General features: G+C 38.3%; 1 protein-coding gene across 1 annotated transcript in view; it reads left to right on the top strand.

Moving 5' to 3' along the window:
- Nucleotides 1-2,784: 2,784 nt before the first annotated feature.
- Nucleotides 2,785-20,392, top strand: part of LOC101863146 — a 30,068-nt gene continuing 12,460 nt past the window's right edge. Inside the window, exons 1-10 of the mRNA XM_005088937.3 lie at nucleotides 2,785-2,953; nucleotides 6,958-7,082; nucleotides 8,060-8,199; nucleotides 8,913-9,098; nucleotides 11,102-11,149; nucleotides 12,370-12,427; nucleotides 12,942-13,012; nucleotides 15,237-15,279; nucleotides 15,796-16,054; nucleotides 19,788-19,938. Of these exons, the coding sequence (XP_005088994.2) occupies nucleotides 6,998-7,082; nucleotides 8,060-8,199; nucleotides 8,913-9,098; nucleotides 11,102-11,149; nucleotides 12,370-12,427; nucleotides 12,942-13,012; nucleotides 15,237-15,279; nucleotides 15,796-16,054; nucleotides 19,788-19,938 (1,041 nt within the window). The 5' untranslated portion in view covers nucleotides 2,785-2,953; nucleotides 6,958-6,997. The remainder of the gene's footprint in view (nucleotides 2,954-6,957; nucleotides 7,083-8,059; nucleotides 8,200-8,912; nucleotides 9,099-11,101; nucleotides 11,150-12,369; nucleotides 12,428-12,941; nucleotides 13,013-15,236; nucleotides 15,280-15,795; nucleotides 16,055-19,787; nucleotides 19,939-20,392) is intronic.

The following is a 20,392-nucleotide window of genomic DNA, read 5'->3' as shown; positions in this document are numbered from 1 at the left end:
TGATAGGAAAATATTACAAGATGCAATCTTGGTAGAATCTATATAAAATACTTCTTTTTGTGATCTTCTAAATCCAGCAAGAAAAACAGTCACACGCGACTTACTTGTTAATTTGGACACGCTGGTTCCGAATTTGACATTATTTTTACGATAAGACATAGTTTTAAATGTTTATATAAAAATCTTTCTAGCGTGCCGCGGGTGTATCGAGACCATCACCGATACCATCACAACGAGGTATTCACTTAAGCCAGTCGCTGTTCCCAGGACAATTTTTTCCTGTTTTAAAAAATAGAGTCGCTGTTCCCCGGTGCTCCGATTTGAAAAAACAGTTTGAACAGCTGTCCTCAGTCCCCCGATGTGAGCCGCATAAGGCCTGACACTGTCAACACATGCTGACCAACGTGTCTGAGACATACTGCGCAGAGAGCTGGGAATGTTTTGCTTAAAAATTTCCCACCTTTGTGGACTGGAGCTAAAACTAAAAATGTTATACAACTTCTGTATAACTCCAAATAAAGTTATGACTGTTGAACAGCTTTCTGCAGAATGCACGCCACACAAATTCAAGCTATGATAGTCACAGTGAGAGTATGTGGCAAGTGAGAACTGTCCTAAAACGTGAGCCTGTGCACCATTAGACCACACATAATATGTTGCTACCGTTGTCGTAGCATTGGCCTCGGCAGTCTGTAATTAGTGTAATTGGAATGGGTTTTTTTTTCCATTCAGTGTATCAAGGATAATTTTAGCTGTTTTCTCCTGATTTCTTGTTACAATCTACACTTTTCAGAAATCTCTCTTCTACTTTGTAGACATTTGTATCACTGTCCAAGTGAAGATAATGCATAATAAAAACAGTTTATTCGGCGTGTGAAGAGTCTGCTGTTTCATCAACGATATAATGGAGTAATATTTCGTTTCCGCTCTTTCATTCAAAATCATGTCTATCACTTTTGATGCACTACATTGGATGAATTCATTTTAACTTTCTGGTAATAGATAGTGAACTTGTAGGCGCCTTTTTTCTTTTTGTGATTTTTCAACTTTTATAAGATGCCCTGCAAAGTTCTGTGAAGTTGTGAGATACAGCTCAACTTGCAGCCAAAATATATTTTATTTCAAAGTTTTGTACGGTACTCTCTCTCTCTCTCTCTCTCTCTCTCTCTCTCTCTCTCTCTCTCTCTCTCTCTCTCTCCCTCTCTCTCTTCTCTCTCTCTTTTCTCTTTCTCTCTCTCTCTCTCTCTCTCTCTCTCTCTCTCTCTCTTTTCCTGGGGTTGGGGCCCCTCCCCCCCCCAACCCCCGGGCCTCGGGGCATTGGCCACCTCTGACACCCCCCCCCCCCCCTTCTAGACAGGCCTGACTGTATCTAGTGCCTTGTGTAATCTATGGTGTTTAACAAACACAGTCTCGACGTCGATGACGATGAATGTCCTGGCACAGCCTAGTCGAAATGCCTCGAGGAGCGTGTCGATGACTGGATTAAAAAAGAAATATTGAGTAAGACTAATAATTACTATCTTTCTCGGGTAAAAATTATGATGAAACATTAAATGTATTTCGGTTTTTGATAAACACAGACCCAAACTTCATCCCCCCCAAAAAAACAAAACAAAAAAACCCCAACAACAACCAAACCAACAACAACAAACAAACAATTTAACCTCCTTCCTTAGGCCAAACTGAAAAAATCCGTCACGTGATCGGTGGGAAAATGCCGTTTTTTCTATGTTCTAAAACTTTGGTGCAGTGATCGCTATAAAAATTGAAACACTAAAAATTGTTTTATGTATCCCCCCCCCCCCCCAACAAAACCCCTAATTATTATATTTATAAGATGACCTTTACATTTTAGAGTACATTAATATTATTCACGTTAAAGAAAAACCCCCATAGAGACTCAAAAGATTAGAAAAAAAAAACTTAAAATAATCACCAACCGTATATAATATAATTTAGAAGCATACTGAGGCCTTTTGAACTTATTTCTTCCATAGGCCTATTCTTTTTCTTGTAGACATGGTTTTCAATGTTTATTTGTGTGCTGTTCATGGACATCCAGCAGAAGACAACGTCATGATTTGTAAATTAGGATGATGCATTAATTGAGGCGATGTGAAAATATTGACCTCGGGATTCATGCAAAACAATGCTTCGAAACGTAAACTTGTATCAGAAATATTATTAATACACGCAATAAGCTAGCCTTCAAGTCTGGGCCTACATTTCGGAATTAGGCTACAGACATAATGAGATTGTTTTGCGACACAAAAAAAAAAATATGAGCCTAAATAAATATCTGCACTGGCTCATTGAGATGCGACTATTTTGCCCAGATTGGTCTCAATGTCTGCTCAATCAACAAAAATATTTTTTATTTTTTCCCCCTTAAAATTATGAACTGTTAGGCTAGGCTAACTGAATAGATCCCTATTGTGTCTTTGCTCATTGATGTTTGAAAAGTATTAATCCTTTACTACAGCTATTTTCCTCGTGGTAATTAAATTTGAGTGATTGTTTTCTTATTGTTTTTTTTTGGAGGGGGGTGGGGGTTGTTCATTTGAAATCTTCAATTGGATCTAATAGCTAATGAAACGTCATTTCATTTCTGAAAACAATGAAGGATTCACCAGTCAGAGTGTTGTTCGTAAATGTAACGTTTGCATAGGCTAAATAAGACCTCTTTGCATAGGCGGGGCCTCATTAGGCCTATGTGTTGATGGCAGTAATTTTCCATTCACTGATGATCGAACCCTTTGAAAAATCTGGGGTTGTGAAGACCGCGCGTCAAACCAAACGTTGTCCAGTCCGAGCGATTGTCTGTTTTGGAAATTTGTTGAAGATAAATATCGAGTGCCTCGATGTTTTTATCGTTTTGCAATTTTGGCTGTGTTTGGGAATGAAGACGACATTTCTGTCCAAGACAAATTTATTCTTCTCCTTTAACTTTCAGGTGATGTATGAGAAATTAACTTTTTAAAATTGAATCTAGCCTGTAACATGCAACACGCATGACATGATGATCGTGATGAATTTAGGCCCTACTGCCTACTGTGTACTGTTGTCATGTTAGCCTAGTCTAGTCAAGGCAAGATCTAGATCTAGTTTTGTTTAGTGATTACAGTTACCATGCCATTCACTTCACTAATTAGCCTACTTTATCGGCGCTTTTTCGGTAGTTCCCACCCCGCAATTGTTATTCACGGGTTTTGGCCCCAAGAGTAGGGGGGTTTCAGGGGGGCTTGCCCCCCTGACCTTTATCTTTATCTAACAAAAATAGGAAGGGGGGTTTCAGGGGGGCATGCCCCCCTGAATTTTACCACAATTTAATGTTTTGCTGTTGTTAGCTTAGCTCACCGCGAATCAAACGTATAGATCTAGAAATCTAGATCTAGAGTCTAGAATAAGTAGATTTAGGTCAGGCTCAAATAGGGGGGTGGGAACTACAGAAAAAGCACCACTTTATCGAGGTTTCCGTTCTCGAGATTTATTTTGTCGGTTTTCCATTTGATTTGCGAATGGAGTGACCTTTGTGTGCGGTGTGTGTATGTGTTTTATGTCATTATGAGTTGCCAGTCCCGAAAGAGTTTTTTGTTGAGACAAGTGAATTGGAGAGAAAGATTGCTTGTGAAACTACCCAAGACCAAGAAAGGAGACCTGAGGAATCATGCTCCTGTCCATTCCTGGGCCTGGGAAGATTTTAATTTTAAGTCGTATTATTGTTGGAAAGACTGAGGAAGCCGGCGGTGGATGTAAAACTAAGAGAGGAGCAGGTAGGATTTCGTTAAAAGAGATCATGTAGATCTACAGATCAGATTGCAACTTTGAGGATAATAATGGACGAAGTGGCTAGCCGTAAGTACGGCTAGACTGCCAGTCTAGCCGTACTAACTTAGATCTAGGTTTGGCCCAATCGACTCAAGCCTATTCAGTACACAGGTCTCATTAGATCTAGATCTCTAGTAATTATTCAGGTTCAAATACATGCAAGTCAGTAAGGCACCTTTTGGTTTTGTCTGAAATACAAATACTTTAGACATTGCAAACTAAAAATTTCATTTACAATTCAGCCATCAATATTAAGTACGGCTAGCCTGACAGTCTAGCCGTCCTTAAGTACGGCTAGCCTGGCTGTCTACCTGTACTTAAGTACGGCTAGACAAGAAGTCTAGCCGTACTTATCTTAGGCCCTATCTATTAACATTAGAAAACAGGAGGTTTAAAATATGCACTGTCATTAAGGCACCTGGTTTCGTCTCAAATACAAATACTTTAGGTACTGCACACTAAAAATGTATATTTACAATTCAGTAGGCCTATTTTTTGTAAATGGTCAGTCTAGCCATCATATTAATTGAATAGTACGGCTAGACTGCCAGTCTAGCCGTCATTAAGTACGGCTAGCCTCTTCCAATAATGGATCAGTCCACAGAGTGGAACTCTTCCCTGTATGTTAACTTTGTTGACTGCGAGAAAGCTTTTGACAGCCTAGATACGGACTCAATATCTAGATCTAGAATCTAGATCTAGAAGCTCATTCGCCACTACGGAATACCTGATAAGTTCGTGAGATTGATCAAGAAGATGTGTATTCATATGAGGGAATGGGCTGCAGTCAGCAGTGTCTTACTTGGAAGGCAGTGGATAGACTCGATTGAAGTGAGAACAGGAGTGAGCAAGACAGGGATGTCTGCTATCGCCTTTTCTCTTTTTTATTAGCAGTAGATTGGATGATGAGACAAGACAACATCGGGACAATGCGGTGGCATTCAGTGGACCGTTTCCTGTCAGTTGGAAGACGTGGACTTTGCCGACGACTTAGCACTTCTTTCTTACAGTCGAGCCCAGATGCAACAGAAGACAGATTGCCTCAGGACCTTCTTCCGTAGTGTTGGACTCCATATTCACACGGATAAAACGAAAGTTCTTCGAATGAATGCATCTGACTTTCCTATCACACATCAAGGGACACCATTGGCAGAGATGTTGAATCCTTCAACTACCTGGGAAGTGTCATCAACAAAGAAGGGGGAACAGATGAAGACGTCAAGGTCAGAATCCAAAAGGCAAGAGCAGCATTCATCATCCTCAGAAATATATGGATGTCTAAGGAACTGGGATTGAATACCAAGCTGAGGATCTTCAAAACAAACGTGAAGACTGTTCTACTGTATGGTTCAGACATGGAGGCTCACAGCATCAGCAGCAAGGAAACTGCAGAGCTTCATAAATGGATGTCTAAGAAGGATAGTGGGGATCAAGTAGTTAAGTAGTACAATTGAGTCACAAATGCTCAACTGTGGGAAAGAACAAGCCAAAGGCCAATAAAGGAAGACATACAGGTGTGGAAATGGATTGGGCATGCCCTGAGGAGACCCCTGACAAGCATCATCAAGAAGGCTTTGACGTAGAATCCATGGAAAACGTAAGAAGGGAAGACCAAAGATGACATGGAGGCGAGCGGTACATGCGGAAATGGAAAAGGCGGGGACATTGATCGTGGACACAGCTAGAAAAGGATGCACAGGACAGGCTTTGTTGGAGAAATGTTGTTGATGGCCTATTATGCTCCACTGGGAATTAAAAAGGGTAGGAGAGAGAGAGAGATTGCAGCTGCAAATGCCGTTTTCCCTTTAATGAAGGAAGAGGCTAGCCATACTTAATAACGGCGAGACTGGCAGTCTAGCCGTACTTAAGTACGGCTAGACTGGTTGGCTAGCCGTACTTAAGCTGGGCTAGCGTTACTTATTCTTAATATGATGGGTAGACTGACCATTAAAAAAATAGGCCTACTAAATTGTAAATGTAAATTTTTTGTTTGCAGTACCTAAAGTACTTGTATTAGAGACAAAACCAGGTGCCTTAAAATGACAGTGCATGTATTATAAACCTCCTGTTTTCTAATGTTAATAGGGCCTAAGATAAGTACGGCTAGACTTCCAGGCTAGCCGTACTTAATATTGATGGCTGAATTGTAAATGAAATTTTTAGTTTGCAATGCCTAAAGTATTTGTATTTCAGACAAAACCAAGAGGTGCCTTACGTACTTGCATGTATTTGAACCTGAATAATTACTAGATCTAGATCTAATGAGACCTGTGTACTTAACAGGTTTGAGTCGATAGGGCCAAACCTAGATCTAAGTAAGGCTAGACTGGCAATTTTCCGTTTTCTTAACATTTTCCCTTTAATGAAAGATCAGTTTTTACATATGTTTAATGATCTACATATAACGTAAAAAGATAATCTCCCAGTAAGGCGAATTTCCCCGATATGGTGGCAAAGTTCCCTGTCACCACATCCACTTGAAAAAGAACGAAGCAGGTGAAGTATGATAAGCAAGCAAACCAATCAGTAGACTATCTGCCTTTTCATTGGCTTCGAAAAGTTGCAGATGAAACAGGGGTCATGTACGTTGAGCATAAAGGGGGTGTAGGCTTGTTTCGTCACGAGCTGAAAGTGGCGTAGTTACCCGACTCTACTCTATTGATGAAATATTGGTAATTTTTCTGTAGTTCTCAACACACACAAACACACACCTTTTTATTCACCTATTTTCCTGTTTCGAGAATATAATTTAGTCAGTTATAAGTCAGATGCATATTCATTCGAAGAACTTTCGTTTTATCCGTGTGAATATGGATCTGATATCGGCTAAGATCGAATATTTGAAGAGATTTCGACTTAGGAATCTCCTTTATTACTGTTTTACCCTTTACCTTACTTTGGATTGTGGCTACAAGACAGTTTAAAAAATGATCTAAACTGAAAAGGTATGGGAAGTAGTTCATCAAGCTGCCTAATGAAAGAAATATTATTGACTGGGATAGAGATTTGCCCATTGGTGGTGAGTATGCAAACTATCTGTCAGTTGTATCAGCAATTTACTGCTGCACTATCAAGTCCACTGATGTGTTTGTGAAGAGCTTTTTGTCATTTTTTTTTTTTCCTTTACAGGTTACTGTCCCTCTTAGAAGTTTTTCTTCATTTACCAGCTATGACATCACACAGAAGAAGATCTGTCACAATGCGTAAGACTGGAGCTGGAGAGCGTGGGGCTACCACCACTACAGAACGTAAAAGTAAGATTTTATATGTTTTACTTTTGTGAGGATTCAATGATAACAATAATGCAGATATTTCCATGGGGGCTCTTGTTGTCGAGAGGTTACGGTGTTTGCCTCATTCAATAGGTTTGAATCTGGAAAACGACGGAAAATTTGCTTCTCCAAAATTTTCTTCTTTCATCTCCTTTCCTACTCTCTAACAATGAATGTTTTGTTGTCTGTTTTCGTCTCCATTTTGTGCCCCCACCCACTCATGTCCTATTCCCCATCCTGTAGGTTCCTGCAGCCTTTCTAATACTACACCCTGGCTCCTTCTTACTACTGTCTTTCAGCCACACCCCTGATCTTATGGTTGGTAAGATCTAACACCTAGTCTTCTTGGATGAGGACAAAAATCTTGGAGGTCCCCGTGTGCGAGTTGCGCACGATAAAGATCCCTTGGTGGTCCAAAATCGATAAGAGTAGGCTTCGACAGCCACTCAGACAAAATTCAAAATTTCCAACCATTTGAAAATGTTTAATGTGTCCCGCATGCTCATGTGCAGTTGCGAGCGCCGTGTAAGACTTACCCCTCCAAAAATTTTTTTTCTATGGTGCCCACTCCCGTACAGTGCACCTTTACAATACCTACATTTTAACAAAAGCAGTACCTTCAGTAGTTTTTCTAACAAAATACAAGTGAATGAACACGTAATACGTCATGTAATACACAACACAAAAGCAGGCATTTATACTCACAATACTGTCGTTGACAATCTGCGCATCACATTATCAACATAAGATTACTTCAATAAGGAGGACTAATAATCAAGATGGCATTTCATAAAGTATCTTTTTAATTTTTTATTTCAAGTGAACAAAAAATTGTTATTCTGACTTTGTATCCCTCAAACATTTGAGTATATTTTCCGCATTGTTCATGTACTGTCAAATGACTGGTGTGCTATGAGTAAATAATAATGTTTTTTTTCTCTCCTAAAATATCATTTCAGAAGCAAATCTCAGGCGTAGGATCAGTGTAGATACATTCAAAGCATCGCATTTACCTCTTTCGGATAAGAGAATTTATATTGATACCAAAAATGGAAAGCAGTTTGAGCTGATGGAGGGGCAGATGAAAAAACTTGGCGCGGTAAGTATTATTTCTCACTGAACTGTTGATATTCATAAAGTTTGTAAAGATTATGGTAAAAGTCTACTTGAGCCCTTTGTTCTTAACTAGATTAACCTACTATGCACATCTGGGGTCTACATTCTTGGTGGAGCCATGTAATGGGGTACTGACATCACACGTGAAAGATGCTTTTAACTTGTTTTAAGAATGGGGGCTTAAAAGTAGATTTTACTAGGATTGTTTTTATACAGCTTCTAATCACAGAACTAAATTTCCTTTAATACTGCAAGTGCGAATGTTGCACATGAAAAACAACCCAGTTCAGACACTGATGTGAATGGATTAAGATTTATTGGTCTCAGACTGAAAAATGAAAAAAAACCTATGTAAAGTATGTACCCTTTTGTAAATTATAAAGTGCCCTTGTTTCTTGATTTATGTTGTCTTGTACTCATACTCATGTATAGACCATAGTTGCTTTTATGTCTGATCAGTTATGTTCTAGAAACTTTGAGATTAACTGATAAAAGCAAACTTTCTTGTGTACTTTTTCGTAATGATTGAAATGCATAGAACTCATTTTGGAAGTAGAGATCATTGGATAAAAAATTATTATGGATAGAAATTGTGGTTTTTCTAGAATTGTTCTATGTAGAACTGCATGTTTCTTCTTTGCTAGTCATTTATGCATAGCTGAAATGTCATCCAGTTGTGCTTGTCTGTGTTTTCAGAGAATTGAAAAGTTTTTGAGCCGGGAAGTGCACTATGTCATTTCATCATGTGTGCCTGCTAAATTAGATGACTGCCATAATGGGCCAGCTGACGACAACCCTCAGAGTCCATCTTTAGCCAACGTGCCCAGTCCATTTAATTGTGGCCCTTCACCCACAGGGGTTGGAGAGTCCAAAAAAAGTGTGGTAAGTTTTGTGTGCTTCTGTAAAGTCTGCAAACGCTTTTTATTTGGATGGTTCTCCAATAAGTGAATAAAGATTTTTTTTTAATTACCTGACACTTTCACACAGGGGAAAAAAATTAAAGACTAAAAGTGTCGGTTGAAACTGAATCGAAAGGCTCAAGGTGGAGGATATGCAATTTAGAAAGGTCATATTACAGGGTTCCCACTCAAACGTGAAAAGGCAGGAATTTAATTTTCAGATTTCCTGGTCAGGGAAGACTCCATGAGAATGAATTAAAATGAAAATAACGGGAGAAAGCTGCGAAATTAAAGGGTTGCCGACATTCATGAATTTGTTGGAATCATTTAGGTTTTTAAACTTAAAAAAACAACAACCTTTTTAACTGATGAAAATATGATTTTAACACCCCAGCCCTTATTCCGATTTATAAAAAAAATGATCTGCCATTCAGCTTACCCAACCGATCCCCAATTTCCGGGTGTATAAGTTGGGGAAAATCAGATACCGACAGTCTACGTCACTGCTAAATGTTGAGTTAACCTTAGCCCCCTCTGTGCACAGAGCTCTTGTAGTCACTCAGAAAAACACTGCCCTTTGAAAAGCATTAGCTGGGAGAAGGGTCAAAATTAGTTTGCGACAAGTGTTAAAAAATTCTTGCGCCTAAGTGTAATAATATTTAACATTTATATAGCACATTTCCAAAAAAATGTAGCTCAATGCGCTTTACATTGGAATACCCATTTAAAAAAAAAAAAAGCGCCTAAGTGTACTGGGTGATAGCCTAGGCAAATGAGAAAAATGAAAAAAAATACCAGATGCGTGGAATTTTGTGTAGTGATGTACAATTAATAATTAAGATCAAAGGCTTGTGACTCATCCTGTCGGTTTCTTTTTTTTTTTTTTCGTAAGTGTCAAGCAAACAGCCAATAAAGTACTCCCCTCCTTTTTTGTTTACATTACATTTATCCTATAACCCCTTTCCTTGACACTGACATCTCAGGGACAGGGATTGTCCATGGCTGTTGTGCTCTTTTTACCTAGAAATAATTTTGAAAATGGTTGCAAAGTTCAGGAGGAAACAGAGAAATTTTTTCCCCCCTGATGAGTGGAAACCCTGATATTAACATTGAGGATCAGTGAAGACAGCTGCTCAATATGGAGACATTAAAGGAAGTAAAAAATAATTTTACAGTGATGACATACATTGTGTATTTAGAGGTGAGGATTTACTCGTCTCACATATATATTTAGGGTTTAAGGGGAGGGAACAGCATCATGGAACTTATAAAATTGAAAGGAGTATATGGGGTATCATCATCGTTACATGGGAATTTTTTTTTTTTTTTTGGGGGGGGGGGGTTTCCTTTCTTTTTTCTTCCCCCCGATACCTGATGACAAAGATTCCATCGTTAAAACACATTTTTCTGTGAAAGATCTTTTTGTTCTAGTATGGATTTGGTTTTCTCTTGTTTGTCTGGCCCTCACCCCACCCTCTCCTCTCTCTCCCCCCCCCCCTTCTCTCTCTCTCTCTCTCTCTCTCTCTCTCTCTCTCTTTCTCTCTCTCTCTCTCTCTCTCTTTCTCTCCCCCTCTCCCTCTCCCTTTCCACCCATTAACAGTGTTGTGTGGTGTGGCATTCTGATCAAAGATGAAGTGTTTTTCTGTTAAAGCAAGGGATGTCGTTTTTCTATATTGGTGCTGCAATCGTTCTTCTACCCATCCTGTCTTTCTCTTATCCTTCCACTACTCTTCTGTTTCCAACCATGTTTCTTAGCTTGTCCCTTTACTTTTATGCTTGTAATACTTTTTAGAATTCTCAGACTTTTTTTAACATGAAAAGAGAAGAAAATGGAAATTGATGTGTATGTATAATCCACTGTAAATACCGTTTGAACTTATTTCCCTGTTTTCTGACTGACTATCTTTGACATGCCAAGTATTAGATAATACTTCTCATAACTATATCGCTTTGAAACTTACAGCTTTACTTTCTATTTACTTTCAGGTGTCTCGAGGGAAGGCTCTTGCTCAGATAGCTTGCTCCAAGTCCCTCGTGAGTAATCTTTTAGACTATAAATAAGGCTGAGGTTCTTTAATGTTGTAAATACACATGTATTCTTTGTATGTAATAATTGTATTTCTAGTGATGGAGATGTTACGTCCTGTGCTCAGTTTAACTTGCAATTGAAGGTGCAATCAGCAATCAGTCATTTGTATACTTCCTCATAATTTTTTTTTCAAAGCTGGTCATTATGTCTGTTAGTTAATGCTCATGGGATTGTCATGCTTTATTTAGCAATGCCAATCGGCCGCGCGGCGAAAATTTGGTCCCCGTTTGCGGGCGATTTTGCGGACCCGGCCGAAGCGTAGGTGACTTAACTTTGTCAACCTCTGTCTACTCTATTTCCGAACCAATCCGAATGAAATTCGGCAACCAATCAGGAAATAGGGCAAACTAATGATATGTGGACATTGAAGTTCGTACACATAAATTAACCTATATTTTTGGTGTCGGGAACACTTTCGTATTGTGTACACCGAAAACTATAAGAAGTTTGAATTTCAACGCCGAGATGGTAATAGATCTATCTATCCTCTATAGTGTGCTCAAATTTGAACGTTCTGTGTCAAGTAGTTGTTTAGACCCGATCATAAATGCACGACTACCCCCCCCCCCCCCCCCTATCCAAAACGGCTTCGCACGGAGACCGGCCATTTTCCCCTCACTCTCGCGGCAAATGTATGTGACCTACAAATATCCGCATGATTATTCCGCGCCCGTTCAATGGTCACTTGAAATAGGGCAATGGCGGGCGTGCGCATTCGTTTTTTTTCTCTCTATTCCCCTGTAACATCGCAATGGGGATATTCCGAGGCGAGGTTATCTCGTCTCGGGGTGTTCGCGTCTCAACGGGGAAAAAGAATTTTTAACTGTACGGCATGCTAGATTGAATTAACTTATCTTTTACGGTTGGCATGGTCTAAAGTAATCATAAAAAGCTTTGCAATTATTTAGTCACGCTGCCGACATATATTCTTAAAGATCCCATGTTGTGATACGATGCTATAAATAAAATGGACTCATCCCGATACCCCTTTTTCGCAAAATCGTAATATGTAAACCAAAATTTTAATTATAACAAAATAACTACGAAATGGGTAGTAAATCTGAATGCTTTAAAACATGTGCATTATGTGAATGTATATTCAGTCCCCTGTTATTATCAATCCTGATCAATGTATATTCAAATAGTGGTTTTCTGAATTTTTCAGATTAGCACTACAGTTGCCAGTGCTGAAAAATTGGGCATCAAAATTGTTTCCTTTGATGGTAAGCATATTTTTTTTTGGTTGTTGTGTATTGGTTTAGTTGAATGTCAATTGATTTTTGTGAAATTGTCAATTGAACTGCATCGTAGCAAAAGTTGTGCTTTCTGATAGATTTGTTTCTTTTTCATGTAAAAGTCAATTAATTTTAAATTGTATCATGTTCAGATAATATTAATAGGATCTTCCATTAATTGATCTTTTGAGATTTCAGTTCTAATATGTTTATGGCCTTTGGCAAGTTAAACCGATTTAATGTCAATGAAGAGATGGCTGCCTGCTAGGAGGACAGAAATTCAAGTGTTTTCTGAAAAAGAGTTCAAGTTGAATTTAGACAAATATGTGAAATGAAGACAACACGCCTCATCCCTCCCCTTTCCCACCTCGAAACCTACTTTTAGTTTCTACAAACATAGGTGAAGTGCAGCGTAAATAAACTCTTGATTATGATGGAGGGTTGAGATTTTGATCTAAAAAAGTGTTTTTGACATCGAACATATTTAACATTGTCATTTCAGCTGCGAACAAATGGCTTGACAGAGAGCTAAAAAAGTTGGAGGATGACAATTCTTCAAAGTGTAAGACTGAGGTAAGTCTTTTGACTAATTTTAGGAGAGCCACTGAAATTTTCACCCCTTACCAATGTTTGGGCTGTTCTGCAGATTCGTATCTTTTAATAATACACTTCTTCAAACGAAAATTTGTTTTGTTGATATATAGTTTTAAAAACTGTCAACTTATCTTGTGTGCATGATGTTTGTGCTGTTATCGAAAGAAGTTTTTAAATTAGGACAGTTCGAACGAAGCTGTTTTATGTTCTGAAATAAGATGAGAGAACCCATGAGACTTAATGTCTTTCAATATTTTTAGTCATATATGACTCAGTGCTTCCGCTCTTCTGTATTTTTAAGGAAATCCGTACTTTGTGCCAGTTCCGTACTTGTTCTTCCATCATTATCAACCCCCTCCGCAAAAAAAAGCGACAGTGTAGGACAACCAAAATTCCGTAGCAAAAGATCCGTACTCGACTTCGTGCCGTCTTGTATAAGTTGCGGATATTTATGGTAATTCTCTCTGCAATGAGTTAGTGTTATTGAGACCTGCCAGATTGCACATTTCCTGCAATCAGCCATTATTCCGCTATGCCCCATGCATTCATTGCGGGTTGGTAGGCAGTACATTTTTACCTGCAGATTGATCAAAATCTGAACTTTTTGTGCCAATTTCCTCCTTTCTATCATCCACTCATTCCGTCTGTCTATCTTCGGACTGTTGCTGCGGCTGGAAAATATGCGCATTGATCAGATCAAGTAAATTGACTTGTGATCTTAGACAGAAAATTACTGTCAGAGAGAAACTTGCTTACAAATTTATTGTCTAGATCTAGAAAAATTAACAATGTGAAGATTCTACGGCACAAGAACGTGATTAGGGCCGCAATGAAAGAAATCTATGCTAAAACTACTAAAATCAAGAATAATTCGAAGTGATGTTCCGAGGTTGTGACATGCAACATTCAGAAATTTGTGGAAAATTAGGGTATACCCTGGGTAACTATTGTGAAGTTACATATCTATTCTTTATTCCCAGGTTTGCCTTTAAACAATGGTGCCATGACAAATTAATTGAATTATAGTAGCAATGGAAGGGATACCTGCTTTTAAACATTGCCAGCAATGGAAAGATATATATATATATTTAGGTGAAGAAATCAAACAAAACAAAACGTTGGCGAACTAATAAATGTTCTGCGTTGTGTAGGCAATCTCCTCAAACAGGCTCCCAAATGCCATTTTTAACTCTATAAAAGCACTAAATTTCAATTTCTTTGGGGGCTTTGCCCCCTGAACCCCCACCGGGGCGCTGTCCCAGGACCCTGCGGACCCCAGACCCCAGACAGAATTTTCCTCACTTTTCAGCTTCAGCTGGTGGAAACACTGATGATTATTGAGTGCTTAGCTAGTGTTTGCTCTATGGTAGTCTCTTCAAACTTTTATGTATTTGCCATGCTATCTGTTACAAAAATTCTAAGTTTTGAATCATTCCTGGCTGTTGGAAAAGCACAACTTTCGTCCACTTTTACAAACTATAAAAAGTAATAATGATTTTGAGAGATTGCTAGTGAAGTAGATGAAATAAAAGTTATAGGGATAGGAGGTTTTCTACTGCTTTTCCGAGGTAACAATTTTTCTCTCTCTCATTTGCATGCACAAAAAATTCTATCCACCTAAGAACCTGGTTTAAGCCAAGGACAGTAAACTATCTTGAGCAACTTTACCTAAATGTTTGCTAGTTCAAATAGGTCCTCTTCAAAGTAGGACCAATAATATGTGAACGATAATGTACGAAGTTCAATAAAACATACTTTTGGGTTGTGGGTGAAGGAAGAACTGGGCATTCTATCTCCCTTCAGTTGTTTCAAACTACACTGCTGACTTTCAGGCACATGAGCTCCTTAAATGATATACTCAACCAAAAGAAGCAATGCGGTACCCTGACTGTGTACACTAGATCATTTTTAATGAGAGACAAATGAGTGTAATTTGAATTTCATATGATCAAAGCATCTGATTGTCTATTTTGTCAAAGCTGGTCCCTTTGCAATCATTCTTTCCCTTCAATTATGCCGCCTCGTGACTGGTGTTGTTTCATGGTTTCTATATGCTATCAGATCATAGTGACAATGCCTCGGGGTAGAAATTAACTTGGAAGCCTGTGGTTCTCACTTGCGCCAAATCAATGGACACCATTCAGAAATACGCACACACTTTAGTCTCCCGGTAATCAGGTTCTTCTCTCCTTTTACTCTGCAGAATAAAGGCAAAGGCAAGAAAAAAACAGAACGTGGAAGAAAATGTGAGTGTATTGCTGTTGTCACTGTCACTGCCTTCAGTCTGTAAATGGCTGTATTTAAAATAATGACCCTGTTCCAGTACTTTCCATGGCCTCTGTACTGCTCGGAGCCTAATGTCCTATACAGTGCTATGTTAATGACCTAATTTTCAGATATTTGAAACATGCATTAGCAAAACATAGGCAAGACTTTTATTTTGTATGTTACATTGTATAGCTGATTTTGAAGTAAAAAGGACAAATCAAATAGTCCTAGCCTGTTTCTTTAAATATGAAACTTTTTGCAGTTTTGCTGTTAAGGTTTATATGTGTTTTTACAAAATGCTCTGATCAGCTGTATCCATTATTTCTATGTTCCCATTATGAGACAAATCACTGTATGATGCTAGAATTGGAAAGTGTCTAATTTATGAAAGTTCAAATTCTATGTTGTCATTGATGGTGCATATGTTATTTACTTCCTTCCTATTTCCAATGGTTTTTGTAATTTGACTTACAATTTCTGTTCTCTTTCAACAGTCAAAACACTTAAAGGACCTTTCATCAAATTTGAGGCTTTCAATCAACAGTACAGACCCATTAAGTCGGAACTCACTGCGTGGCCCAAGTTAAATTTAGCAGCCCCTCCGGGTATATGCCCCTTTGGTGGAGGCAGGTTAGCCATACAGCACCAGTTTGGACCTAGGAAGACAATTCCAAAGTCAAATAAGCCGGCCCAAAAGGTAGCACCAGAGGTTTGCGTAGAGCCACTTAAACCCCAAGACGAAAATAAAAATGGGTAAGTTTTTTTTTAAAGGACGTTTTGCTTTATTAATTTTTTTTTTAGCTCATTCTATGAAATTCCTTTGTCTGGATCATACCTAATTCAGCCTCCTGTGTCATTTTTTTGTAAAGTCTGCCAAGGTAACTTTACTAAGAGCATGTCTATTATGTGTTTGCATTTATGTCATCTTAGTTATGTCCGGAAAAAAAAAGAAAGAAAAACTTTCCTTTTTCATATCTTAATTGTGGCATGACATGGTGGAATCACGCGCTCGTCAAGTTTTGAGCATATTAAAGTATTTCTATCATCTAATAGCCTGTCCTTTTATCTTGCTTTTGACGAAAAAAATATTCATCTATCTTGAATAGACGTGGAGATACTTGGTATTGCTGCTGGTGGGGTCCCCTGGTTTCAGACGTAAAATTAACGAAAAAATGGCTGCCATAGCTAGAGTCCTTGGAAGCTGAAAATTTACACTTTTTGTGTCTTTGATCAACTTTTCCCCTGTAAAATCCACCCAGAGATGTGTTTTGAAGTGGACCTAAAAGGCGTTGAACCATTTTTTAAAAATCGGGGGGGAAAATCCCAAACCTGTGGGAAAATGCTGATTTCTTTGGTTTATTTATTTTGACGAGCGCCTGATCTCACCACGATGCCTCACAATTTCTTTTATGAAAATTTGGGCAAACAACGATTCAGAAGATTCAGTTTGACTCACAATGCATGTTGTTAATGATTTTTTAAAATGCCACTTTATTCACATTTTACTATGAATTTTTGCGAAATATTTAATATCTTTCGAACATAACCATGGTGACACAAAATGAAAAATACAGAATATAAAATTATTTTAATGGTTTTCTCATTGCTTTAATTTTCTAACATAAGCATAAAGAGCTTATAAAATCGCAGAAGAAAGAAATTCTGAATGTCTTTGTGTTCGCATTTGTGTCATCATAGTTATGTCTGAAAGAAATGAAATACTTTCCATTTTCATATTTATTTTAATTCTTTTTTTGTGGAAATTTTGGTTAACAAAGATTCAGGAGATTCAGTTTGACTCATAATGCATGCAAATGGTGGAGAAAAAAATACCACTTAATTCACATTTTACTATGACTGCAAAATATCAAATATCTTTCGAACATAACCACGATGACACAACGTGGATAAACGTTTGTCGTCATTTTGGAACATATCATCAATTTACATCAAATTCTCCCCTCTCGTTGACGTCTTGCCAAGCATTCGTGTTGCATCTAGATCTACCAGTACTTGACAATTGGAACGTCGTGCGATGTTAATCACTACTTAGTTTAATTTTCGAACATATGCACATTTTAAGATTGGATGACGACATAAGAAAACTTTAATGGATTTGTCTCGTCAATCGTTATTCTTCTTGCCATCTTACATCGCACAATACTCTTTGAATGGATTGACAGCAACAATGCATGTTCCTCCACCCCTATTATTTCTTGTTTTCTGATTGGTTCTTTCGAACATAACAGCATGAGGCGTCGCCGGATTTCTGTTTTCTGGAAAATTATGTACGGTCACAGCCTCGGAATCTGTCAGGGCAGAGAATAAACTTTCAACGGTTTTATCCTTATTCCAAAGCCCCAAAATGGCTGACAGAAACAAAGTCACTGGGAGTCGAAGTTGCCTTGCGAAATGACTAAACGAGTTATGTTCGAAAATGAAATTCTAGAAGGCTCACAAAGAAAAAACAGCTACAGATTTCATTATTCCTGATATAGCACCACAAATAATGTAGTTACAGCAATAAAAGTGTAGAAGGACAAGTTTCTCAGCAGTTATTTTATTGTTGAACTTCTCCTCTTTCTTGTCCTTTTTAACTCCCAGTGGAGTACAGGCCATCAACAGCATTACTCCAGCGAAGCCTGTCCTGAGCATCCTTTTCTATCTGTTTCCCTGATGTCCCTGCTTTTTCAATTTCCGCTTGTACCGCTCGCCTCCATGTCATCTTTGGTCTACCCTTCTTACGTTTTCCTTGTGACCTCCACGTTAAAGCCTGCCTGATGATGCTTGTCTGGGGTTTCCTCAGGGTGTGTCCAGTCCATTTCCATTTTTGCACCTGTTTGTGTTCCTTTACTGGCCTTTCGCTTGTTCTTTCCCACAGTTGAGCTTTAGTGACTCGATCTACCACTTGATCCCCACTATCCTTCGTTGGCATCCATTTACGAAGCTCTGCAGTTTCCTTGCTGCTGATGCTGTGAGCCTCCTTGTCTCTGAACCATACAGTAGAACAGTTTTCACGTTTGTTTTGAAGATCCTCAGCTTAGTGTTCAATCCCAATTGTTGAATTTGACGACAGAAAAATTACGAAGACAACGCGTCACGTTTTGCATTCTAAAAATACATCGATTTCAGAACTAAAAATATTTGTAAGATTTCTTCTGATGGCCTGGCTGCTATTTCTATGCTCCCATGGCTGAAACATCATATTAACTCATTCGCTACGTATTATTTTCGGCTTGTGGACGGATTTTTTTCAGGAGGGCGAAATGAGATGATGACTAGTGCGCCGTTCACAGGTCTTGGGGGCCATACATTCAAATAAATATCAACATATTATATACCAACATTTTCAGTATGGTTTGTAGAATACATCTGTGTTGTTCATTTGTGCATTTTTTAACTTTGGTTCCTGTAAGAGGCGATTATGCAACACAATTGTGATTGGCTGCGGATAAAATTTGAAAACAAAAAATTTATAATCTCAAATGAAACTCAAAAAATATGTTTGCACCTAGTCAAATTATACATCAAAATAACCATAACTGTATATAGAACAGGAAAATATTGAAAAATGAGCAGTTATTTACATACATTCCATAATATTTGTACATTTGGATCATAACCTCCGATATTGAAACAAAATACATTTTAAAATAATTTTGAAAAATGGATCCCAAACAGAAAAAAACCTTGTATCTTATATGGAATTATTCAGAATTGCATTTGGAATAAACCTATACAAATACATGTCTTGGTAAATTCACCAAAAAGTAGTGATTTTGGGGAGAAAAAAAATATTTTGACTATTTAGATTTAGGCCTAGACCTAGCACTAAAAAAATATTCATTTTTCAATTACAGTGCACTGGCAATTTGAGTCCAGTAGTATCGATATTATAAAGAAGAGTCCTGCACTTCTTTAGTGAGCAAAATAATGATACATTTTGTTGTGTAAAAGTACTAAGACTGGTGTCTGGGCTATAATTTCGGCTTCGGGATAAAACAATGTCGCATAACATAAACTTCGAAATCGTGTTTCAGAACTGAATCAAACCTTCCGATTTTCGGTGGAAACGCTTGTCCCGGAAGTCAACTTTATATTATGACCTTTATTTTAACATGGATTTGTGGATTGGAATAGAAGCCAAGCTAAAATCGAACGTCGGTTCTCGAGCCGCCGGGGGCGGCTTAGCGTACTGACGGCACTTTAGCCGCGCCACCCCCCACGGCTCGGCGTAGCGAATGAGTTAAGCACAACATATACAATTTTCAAAGCTGTAGCACCATTTTCATTGGAATAGGAAAGGATTTTGTCAGGTTTATGAAGAAACCCCCACGTATTGGCAAAGGCTCATATATCTATGTAAAAAACAACAACTTTTCATTCTGTGCCATAAAATTTAGAGTCATTTTGTGGGCCAAAATTGCGACGTTTTCATCAAATTATCCCTGGGCTACCCCCTATATTGATTGTTATATCTCCACAGGGCTGGCGAGCCTGCAGCAGCTGATGTAGTAGCTGTGCCTGTTGTTACTACTGGTGATATCAAGCGTAATCTTGAACATCGCTTGAAAAAGAAAGCAACTAAACAAGGCTTCTGTGATTGCTGCAAAATGAAATTCCAGGATATGGATCAGGTATGTCTATGTACATTTTGGAATTTTAGCTCTCTGGGACCTGCTTTTTATTGTTTTTTTTTTTGTTTTTTTGAATGATGGAATATAGTATGCTGTATTCTGTCAAAAATAACGTTTGAACTATTTGTCAGCAGTGAGCACATATCATTGGTCACTTCCTTTTATTCGCTGCATACACGCAGTGTCCTCATTTGGCTTTCCACCGTTGTTAATAGATTAAGTAGATGTGTGCGCTATACAGTGCTGATAATTTTTCTTGGAAATATGCAATTTCAGAGATGATGGGAAAGGGTTTTCCTCCTTTTTCCTCTCTATTTCTAGTCTGCGAGGGGGCTCTCGTGGCCTAGAGGTTAAGGTGTTGGCCTCTCATTCAAAAGGTCCAGGGTTCGAATCCGGGTAGCGACCAAAAATTTTTCTTCTCTTAAATTGTCTCCTTTCACTTTCATTCCTGCTC

This window comes from Aplysia californica, unplaced genomic scaffold (genome assembly GCF_000002075.1).
Source record: "Aplysia californica isolate F4 #8 unplaced genomic scaffold, AplCal3.0 scaffold00001, whole genome shotgun sequence".
Lineage (NCBI taxonomy): Eukaryota > Metazoa > Mollusca > Gastropoda > Aplysiida > Aplysiidae > Aplysia > Aplysia californica.
The sequence above is the reverse complement of the archived record's forward strand: the minus strand, read 5'-3'. Positions and strand labels throughout refer to the sequence as shown.